Genomic DNA, 8,424 nt, shown 5'->3' on the forward strand with positions numbered 1-8,424 from the left:
CATGATAATCATATAGTAATTACGAACGAATACCTATCTTATCAAATAGCATGAATCTGATAGTTATTCATATTAGCGCAAACTGCATTATGGATACCAAAGAATTGGCGAGTTTATTTCAAATTTTATATTGTTAATACCACTAACCAAGAAACCGGTCGCCTGCAGGCTCGTCATGCAGAGAAACATTGCGCCGACGCCATCGCCATTTTACCTCCAATTTACTATAGACCAAACAACAATAGTAAGTATTTGTTATTGGTAAACAGCGTTATTGTTGATCTCCTTAATTTCCAGAGGAGTTGATCGAATACATGTCGGATATAAGCGCTTGCGCGCCCAACACGCCGCTGATTTATTATCACATTCCTTCCATGACTAACGTTCATTGTAATAACCTTGATATCCTCACTATGACTGCTTGATAAATAAAATTTGTAAGCCCACTTCATTGTATTCCGTCAGTGAATCTGAATTCATTCGTGACCGAAGCCATTAAGGACATACCTAATTTAATCGGTTGCAAATATACCAATTCTGACCTCAAAGACATGGTTAACGTTCAAGCTAATCATGGAAGTTATTTTAAATTGATGCTTGGGTGCGACGAAGTAGGATTTAAATCTTTACGTTTCAACAATAAATAAAGATAATAATAGATGTTTCTATTATCAGCTGTTTTTAGCAGCGCTGGCTTGTGGAATCACTTGTTCTATTGGTATCACCCACAACACGATGGCTAGCATCAACTACCAAATTTTCAAATGTTTCAAAGAGAATAAATGGAACGAAGCTTGGACCAATCAGGTAAAACATTTTCCCGTTTTTCTGACGTGGTGGGCGTGACCTAAATCGGAAAGCTCGCTGCTGCAATATTATTAACCGGAAGTGTATCATATACACTAACATGGTAAGTAAACGCCCCTCCGACCCCTTCCTAACCCCACCTGCTACGTTACTGCCTTTACCTCTCCCGAATTTACTGAAAACTAACCATGGAAGAACATAGCAGAAAGTCGCATAAAAACGTTTCAACGTTGAGATAGTTTTAACGCCTCCTGGAAGCTACATGTAGCTTCTATTCCTACCGTATATTTCCTTGTCCTAACTATCGTAACGCAAGGTACTGGTAAAAAATCGATTGAAAATATTACTGATTATGCATATTAACAGGTGTTTTTTATCAGATCTGCGAGTTCTCTTAGATTATTGGTCTGTGGGTAACTTCTACCGCGATATTGATTATTTTGGGGTGGAGCGAATTAATTTGTCCTAAGCAGCTTGTTTTTTAATCTCAGTTTATATTTTAATTAAAAATTGTTATTACAGATGAAACTAAACAATATTTTAAGTAAAATGTTGAAATGGGGTAATATATTTCAAGTTTTGAAGGCTACGATGAATACCACCACCCCCATCAAAGTTGGAAATCTCAGATTACCAATGTGTAACTTGAATGAGAGCGATTTGAATGGGTTGTTGCAAGATATTAAGATGATGAACCTGTAAAATTGAGAAGCAACAAACACAGCACCCCACACAAGGAGAACGCGACCCCTCAAATGTCATGGATTTTCTTGGGTACATTTTTCATTGGTTAGACACTTTAGCAGCTGCCGTTAGAAGGGGAAAATTAGGAAATAGTCTTTCCCCTTTCTGTAAAACGTTCAGCGTAAAGGCTAGTCCAATGAAATTTGTACACAACACTGCCTTAGCGTGTTTAAAGGCTACCTGGGTTCTCTAGTGTTTGTTGCTAATAGATAACATGGTCTGGAATTGACTTTCAGAAATAAGAAAATAGTCTTTGGAGTGAAATATTTTTATATAAATTTAAGTACAGGGGAGTGTCTTATTATTATTTTTTACTTTCACAACCAATTGTATCAAGGTAGCTTAGTTTGTAATAAACTAGTTTTTTTGTTTGCTTTTTATTACTTAGTTTGGTTCTTTTAGTGACAAATACTTTCTATTAATTGGTAAAAAATGAGAATTAGAATTCCAAACTCCAGTACCTCTCAATTCCAAATTAGTAAAAAAATTAAATTTATCACATAAATCTAACATTAATCCTAAAAAAAAACATTAAATATAAAACCTATTTGGGATGATTTAAAAAATTTCTAGAACGATTTATCAGCCTCTTTGGCCATTAAATTGGTTTCGTAGAAAATGTTCAAAGCCTGCCACTGAGCCTTATGAAGTAATATATGAGGTCTTCTTGTCCTCACAAAATCAACGGCTTCAACTGGTGTCATTTGATGTTTCTATGTATGAATGTTTATACAATTAGTAAATTTTCTTTCAATATAAATATCACGTGAATGACTAACTTTCATTAAATAACAACCCACAAGAGTAGCGCTTCGCGTTCTACCAGCTTTACAATGCACGTAAACACTTTTTCCCATATTTTCTATTTCGGATATAAACTTAACCCCCAGGTGAAGTTTTTCCTGAGAAGGTGCCTCAAATATATCAGTGGTACTCAGTTGTAGAAATTTAACTCCATGTTTTGCCCATTCCTTGAAATAAGACACATTTTGACAACCAAATCTAAATGTTGTTTACTTTTACATTACCTCCGCAGACGGTGTCCAAAATCTCAATTCATAATCTTCATTCATAGACACTACACCTCGTACATTTTCTTGATTTACTAACTATTTCAGAAATATATATTGGAATTCGTTGCATATTTTTTTACAAGCTTATAATATTACAACTAGCTATACCTTTTCCGCTAGATTACGAAATGGTAGAGCCCCTAAGATGATAGTTTCGTCAATTCGGTCGTACCATTTTCTGGAAGATACTTTCTCCATAAAAACATTATAGAGCAGTGTTGGATAGAACGTAACTCTGGCAAACATTGTTTTTAAGAAACACTTTAATATCTTCTTAATCTAAAAATAAATTTTGAAATATAATAACATTCATGTTAATATTAAGTAAAAGCATTACATACGCTATGTAATTCAATTTTTGATGAAAAGTTTATTATTTTTTATTTGAACTTCAGCTATGCGCTTTTCTATTTCGATTTATGTGAATTTGAAATATAATAGGAGCCTTTAACAGTCCTTGGAAGTATATTTATATACATTTTATGGAATTTATTTTTTTGCGTAAAGGTATAGTCAAATGGTAATAATTATGACGGTTGGTTACCGTCCCACCAAATAGATCATAAAAAAATGTGCATATTTAATATCAAACGTACGTTCATTTTTTGTAAAATTGTTCCTGTCGGCGCATAGAAGAGACGAAATTACGTAACATTTGACCGGCGTAAGTTAAAGATCCCATCGAAATTACAATTTATCCGCACTGACGTACACGTCTCAAGGTTGAGGAATTTCAATCTCCTGTGGGTGGGGAGGCATTTGCGAAATTATTCGCACCCCTAGCGCCCAGAATAAAAAAAATTATATAATTTCTACTATAAACGCTAGCTTTAGGAATGGCCAGTTTTTCGCCTTAAAAAATCAGATATAAACAAACGTAAGGTGGTGGGGAATGTACTTAGTCTTCACTCCCCCCCCCCCCTTCATTGTATATAAGATTTCAAGTGCTCCTAAATTAGGCAACTAATCTTGATTTTTCTTGCAAGATTGGTAAGAATTCCTACCCTCTACCTCGGCTGCTTTAACAATAAAATACTTGGCAGATTTCTTGTTAACTTAACACACTGACTGTTAAGAATATGGAAGGAAGATTTTGTAATTTAGAGTTAAAATCTGTGTAGGTTGATCATTCAATAAACAAGTCTCAGTTTCATAACTTATAACGCATTATTTTATTTACAAATTCTCAATAATTCCCAAATGAAATTTATCTCTATGAATATTTCTAATATTACTACGAATAGGTATGTTAGCGATCAATCTCTCCAAAAACCACATCCAGAGTCCCTGAAATATAAAGGTTAATTTTAATAATCATGTTATAAGCTATTTTTATAAAGTAATACGAAAATTACCAATTATGGCAACGATATCAGCCAAATAGTGGTTACGACCAATATAATCAATTGCGGCCAAATGAGCAAAACCAGGAGCTTTGATCTTGCATCTATATGGTCTGCTAGTTCCATCGGATATTAAATATACTCCAAACTCTCCCTAGATAACAATGCATTGTTAAAATGGTGGAGGAGTAATGTGGAATATAATGTAATCCACCTTAGGAGCTTCAATAGCAGTGTAGGTAGTGCCTGGTGGTACTTGAAAGCCCTCAGTATAGAGCTTAAAATGATGAATCAAAGCTTCCATTGACGTTTTCATTTCCTCTCTTTTAGGAGGTACCACTTTATTATCGTCGATCTTAACTTCTCCAGCAGGCATTTTATTCAAACATTGTTCTATAATTCTTAAGCTTTGTCTCATTTCTTCTACTCGACACAAATACCTAAATTGAGGCAAAACAAATTTCTAAGGAAGCCCAATTTCAGTATTAATAATGTTAAATAATAAATATTATATTTACCTATCATAGCAATCGCCTTTAGCACCAATTGGTACTTCAAATTCAAAATCTTCGTACGAATCATAGGGTTGCGTTTTTCGTAAATCCCATTTAATTCCGGAGCCACGAAGCATAACACCACTATGAAAATAATTTAAACAGCATATTACACCAAATGCTTAATACTTTAATAGTTTTTGTAACTTTTATCTTACCTAAATCCCCAGTTTAATGCATCTTCAGCGCTTACAACACCAATATCTTCTGTCCTTTGAATCCAAATTCTGTTGTTTGTTAGTAAATCCTCCACTTCGTCTATTCTTTGACTATATTGCTGAGCCCATTGATAAATATCATCCATTAATCCCAATGGCAAATCCAAACTAACACCACCAGGCCGAATATAAGCTGCGTGCATACGGGCACCAGAAACCCTCTCATAAAATTCCATTAGCTAAATAAATTAAAAATATTAATATTATTATACCACCTTTAATACTTTTTAAATACTTTTTCTCTCTCCTCAAATAACCAGAAGAAAGGGGTCAGAGCACCTATATCTAAAGCATGAGTGCCTATTGCCATAATGTGGTTCAATATTCGAGTTAGTTCCGCAAAAAGTACTGTAATTAAAAAATTTGCAATTAAAAGTTATTAATGTGTTGATTTTATTGTTATAACTTACCTCTTATGTATTGAGCTCTCTTAGGAACCTGTATGTTTAATAGTTTTTCCACTGCCAAAGAATAACATTGCTCATTGCACATCATAGAAACGTAGTCTAGACGATCAAAATAAGGTAGAGCTTGTAAATAGGTCTTATATTCAATGAGTTTCTCAGTGCCACGATGGAGTAGTCCAATATGAGGATCAGCTCTCATTACAACCTTAAAAATTTCCAATCATTAATAAAATATAAATATTGAAGAAAATAAAGGCCGACGTATGGTTATTACCTCTCCATCTAATTCTAAAACAAGCCTTAAAACTCCATGGGCTGCTGGATGTTGGGGTCCAAAATTTAGCATCAGATTCCTAACTGGTTTTTCTTCAGGTGGTAGTTTCCCATTGAAAGGAGGTACGACCCATTTTGTGTTTTCATCTGGGAACATAACAGGCCCATCGAATTTTTGGAAAAATTCTGTATCTGGGTACCATTTCTTGGTTCTATTTCAAAAGGGTTGTATTTTATACGAGTCTATTAATAAATCTTGAAAGAATAAATATCAAAGTTGAATCAAAGCAGATTTTGTTATTGACCTTCTGAGGGAAGGCATTATGGGTAAGGCTACGTCAATTATTAACACAAAAACCGTATGAAATTAAAGATAAATACAATTTTATTTACTCTTCTAATTTTAAATTTTTGCTCACCTTACAAATAAAACAGAAGGACCAAAATCTCTGTATATTTTTGAAGAAAGTTGGACTTGAGAAATTTTCTTTAACGCTACCCGAAGCGCCATTTTCTAAATTATCTCTAAAAACACTTTTTTTATCGTTCAAAATGAAAGATTGAATGTTTAGGCTGGTGCGTTAAATTGGTGCTGGGAGGACGAAAGGATTGGTGTAAGCTAAATATACAAAAAAATAAAAAAAAGAATAGGTGAGTCTGAAATCAAAGATAATTTAAACTGGTACGAGTTTAAATTATCTTTGCTGAAATATAAAATCGACAAATACAATAATAATACTTTATTGTCAGGATAGAGAAAGTGAAATACACTTATTGGGCTCCTGAGTACGCACTTATATTACGTACACCAAGCATTCCAAAACAATATTAACATAAAACAAAATAATACAAAACAAGATTACCAACACAAGACAGAGATATAGATAAAAAAAAATAAACAAAAGGGGGCAAGGGGTTGATGAGACGGGAAATAATACGGATAATAAGAAAACTAAGCGGAACAGTATAAATTATTATGTACAGACAACAACAGGTGAATCGGGGAAGCTAAAGAGATTGAGCGGTAAATAGTACAACAGTACACTATACAATAATATAAAAAAAATTCAGATATTTACAAGGGGGAAATGGGGAATGACTAGAAGGTCCAGCCCCGAAACTTGTCCAAACGTGATTTAAAAGAACCAACCGAGGATTTAGTTTTGACGGCAGAGGGGAGCTCATCCCAGTGGTTAATAATACGTTGAGTGAAAAAGACCCGTCTGGATAAACAGCTGCACCTGGTTTTGTACAGGGTTGGTGCTTTTCGACCAGACCATTTAATTGTAAAGAACTGGTCGGCCGTCAGGTCATAGAAACCATGGACAATCTTAAAAGTTTCAATGACGTCAGAAAGGGACAAAAGGCCCAGGCGCTTAAGGCGGTTAGGATAAGGGAGGGTATGCAAACCCGGGACAAGTTTCGTGGCTTTCCTCTGCACCCGTTCCAATCTATCAACGTCTTTAACAAGGTGAGGAGACCAAATGCTCGAGCAATAGTCGAGATGAGGACGGACATAAGCACTATACAAAATCTTAAACGATTTAGCACTAAAAAAAAGAAAAAGATCGCTTTAATAGATAAAGGGCTCTCATTCCCCGGGCTGAAGCAGCTTTGCTGTGAGTGTCCCCCAACATTCTGCCCAAGAGCATCACCCCCAAATAACGAATGATATTTTGAGATTCGATTAGTCTGCCACCAAGACGTTACTCCCACAATGCAAAACTAATGATTTGGTGTAGTTGAAACTCATACCGTTCGAGCCCACCCAATAATCTAATGCATTGATATATGATTGAAGTAAAAGAGCATCAGACACAGAGGTTATTCCACGGCCGACCTTGCTGTCATCAGCAAAAAGTTTCAAAAACGACTCCTTGACCACAAGGGGGAGATCATTGACAAAAATGACAAAAAGTGTGAGGCCCAAAACAGATCCCTGGGGAACACCACTAGTGACCGAGCACCAGGACGAGGTGACGCCATGAAAAACAACACGCTGAGACCTATTACTTAGGAAATCAGCAATCCAGTTAACAATGATTGGGGGAACCTCTAAGAGCTCCAATTTGCGAATAAGTAGGGAGTGGAGGACTGTGTCAAATGCTTTCCGTAGGTCTAAGTAGATAAGGTCAACGGCGTCCCCATTATCAAGACAGCGCGTGACAGCCTCCATAGTCGAGAGCAGATTCGTGAAGCAGGAGCGTCGGAGGAGAAAGCCATGTTGGTCATTAGAAAAGAACGACCGTTTTGAAAGGAAATAAACAAGAGTGTCACGAACATGTGTTTCGAGCTCTTTACTGGGGAGACAGGTCAAACTAATAGCTCGAAAATTGTCTACCGAGCAGGAATTGGGGGACTTTTTGATGGCAGTGACATTTGCCTGTTTCCAAATTAACGGCAGCCGACCCGACGCAATAGAGAGTGTAAATATCGATAACAGAGGGGATGCAAGAATGGCAGCGCCCTCTTTGAGAAGACGGGGATGAAGATCATCCGGCCCTGGGGATTTACTAATGGATTATCGATTAAGATAACGCTTGACAGTGGCATAAGAAAGACCAAAGTCTGTGGGGCAAGAAACTTCATAGACGAGAAAAAGTCTCCCAACAGGACCGCTTCAGGATGAGACTCAACTGAAAAAACAGATTGGGAGAAACTGTTCAGGGCCTCCACAATTTCAGACGGGTCACGGATGACTGTCCCAGCCAAGTTCTCAACCACTATTAGTGGTTTTTTAGGTTTAATGGAGCGTGCAATGTGAGCGTATAGGGCCTTAGGGCTGCTAGGGATGAAATTAACTAACTGAGCCTCGTACTGGAATTTAGAAGAACGAATGTGATTGGTAAGAAGGTTCCGTTCGGTCGCGAAAGCGTGCCTAGTCAAAACAGACGGGGAGAGACGAAATGCTCTAAACGCGGCACGCTTTTCCCTAATTAAATCATCGGTGTCCACTGTCCACCACGGTTCCCGACGAAGCCCTGAGCGCTTATGGGGTGACGGAG

The 8,424-nt window shown here is 36.6% G+C and overlaps 3 protein-coding genes across 5 annotated transcripts in view; 1 reads left to right on the forward strand and 2 right to left on the reverse strand.

Annotated features, from left to right (window-relative positions):
• Nucleotides 1-1,931, forward strand: part of LOC149932622 (N-acetylneuraminate lyase-like) — a 91,390-nt gene extending 89,459 nt beyond the window's left edge. For both annotated transcript variants that reach the window (XM_090156126.1, XM_090156125.1), the window contains exons 5-10: nucleotides 50-107; nucleotides 169-244; nucleotides 298-390; nucleotides 466-611; nucleotides 676-807; nucleotides 1,330-1,931. In XM_090156126.1, coding sequence (XP_090012252.1) covers nucleotides 50-107; nucleotides 169-244; nucleotides 298-390; nucleotides 466-611; nucleotides 676-807; nucleotides 1,330-1,509 — 685 coding nt within the window. In that variant the 3' untranslated portion in view covers nucleotides 1,510-1,931. The remainder of the gene's footprint in view (nucleotides 1-49; nucleotides 108-168; nucleotides 245-297; nucleotides 391-465; nucleotides 612-675; nucleotides 808-1,329) is intronic.
• On the reverse strand, nucleotides 1,839-3,461 carry PTPMT1 (protein tyrosine phosphatase, mitochondrial 1). Of its 2 annotated transcripts, none has more exons than XM_090156128.1 (5): nucleotides 3,221-3,461; nucleotides 2,733-2,903; nucleotides 2,580-2,660; nucleotides 2,331-2,522; nucleotides 1,839-2,264 (listed from the first exon to the last, which is right to left on the reverse strand). In XM_090156128.1, exons 1-5 carry the CDS (start codon nucleotides 3,224-3,226, stop codon nucleotides 2,121-2,123), a joined length of 594 nt encoding a protein of 197 aa, XP_090012254.1. In that variant the 5' UTR covers nucleotides 3,227-3,461; the 3' UTR covers nucleotides 1,839-2,120. The 2 variants fall into 2 exon arrangements, with proteins under 2 accessions (XP_090012254.1, XP_090012255.1); XM_090156129.1 differs by having other exon boundaries at nucleotides 2,966-3,460.
• A 311-nt stretch (nucleotides 3,462-3,772) lies between these two features.
• ND-49 (NADH dehydrogenase (ubiquinone) 49 kDa subunit) lies at nucleotides 3,773-5,957 on the reverse strand. Its single transcript, XM_090155288.1, has 9 exons — nucleotides 5,839-5,957; nucleotides 5,421-5,631; nucleotides 5,150-5,351; nucleotides 4,975-5,087; nucleotides 4,680-4,918; nucleotides 4,486-4,605; nucleotides 4,182-4,407; nucleotides 3,980-4,121; nucleotides 3,773-3,911 (listed from the first exon to the last, which is right to left on the reverse strand). The coding sequence occupies exons 1-9, from the start codon at nucleotides 5,928-5,930 to the stop codon at nucleotides 3,874-3,876; spliced, it is 1,383 nt and encodes a 460-aa protein (XP_090011414.1). The 5' UTR covers nucleotides 5,931-5,957; the 3' UTR covers nucleotides 3,773-3,873.
• Between the last annotated feature and the right edge of the window lie 2,467 nt (nucleotides 5,958-8,424).

This window comes from Leiobunum rupestre, chromosome 8, assembly GCF_980474605.1.
Source record: "Leiobunum rupestre chromosome 8, qqLeiRupe1.1.hap1, whole genome shotgun sequence".
Lineage (NCBI taxonomy): Eukaryota > Metazoa > Arthropoda > Arachnida > Opiliones > Sclerosomatidae > Leiobunum > Leiobunum rupestre.

Coding starts and splice junctions, on each gene's coding strand:
- PTPMT1 (XM_090156128.1), bottom strand. Junction 2,661..2,732: donor TTCGTAATCTAGCGGAAAAG/GTATAGCTAGTT, acceptor TTTCTGAAATAG/TTAGTAAATCAAGAAAATGT. Junction 2,265..2,330: donor TGGGTTGTTATTTAATGAAA/GTTAGTCATTCA, acceptor ATTCATACATAG/AAACATCAAATGACACCAGT.
- ND-49 (XM_090155288.1), bottom strand. CDS start 5,930: ATGGCGCTTCGGGTAGCGTTAAAGAAAATTTCTCAAGTCCAACTTTCT. Junction 5,632..5,838: donor CCTTCTGTTTTATTTGTAAG/GTGAGCAAAAAT, acceptor CTTTTGAAATAG/AACCAAGAAATGGTACCCAG. Junction 5,352..5,420: donor TTTTAGAATTAGATGGAGAG/GTAATAACCATA, acceptor GAAATTTTTAAG/GTTGTAATGAGAGCTGATCC.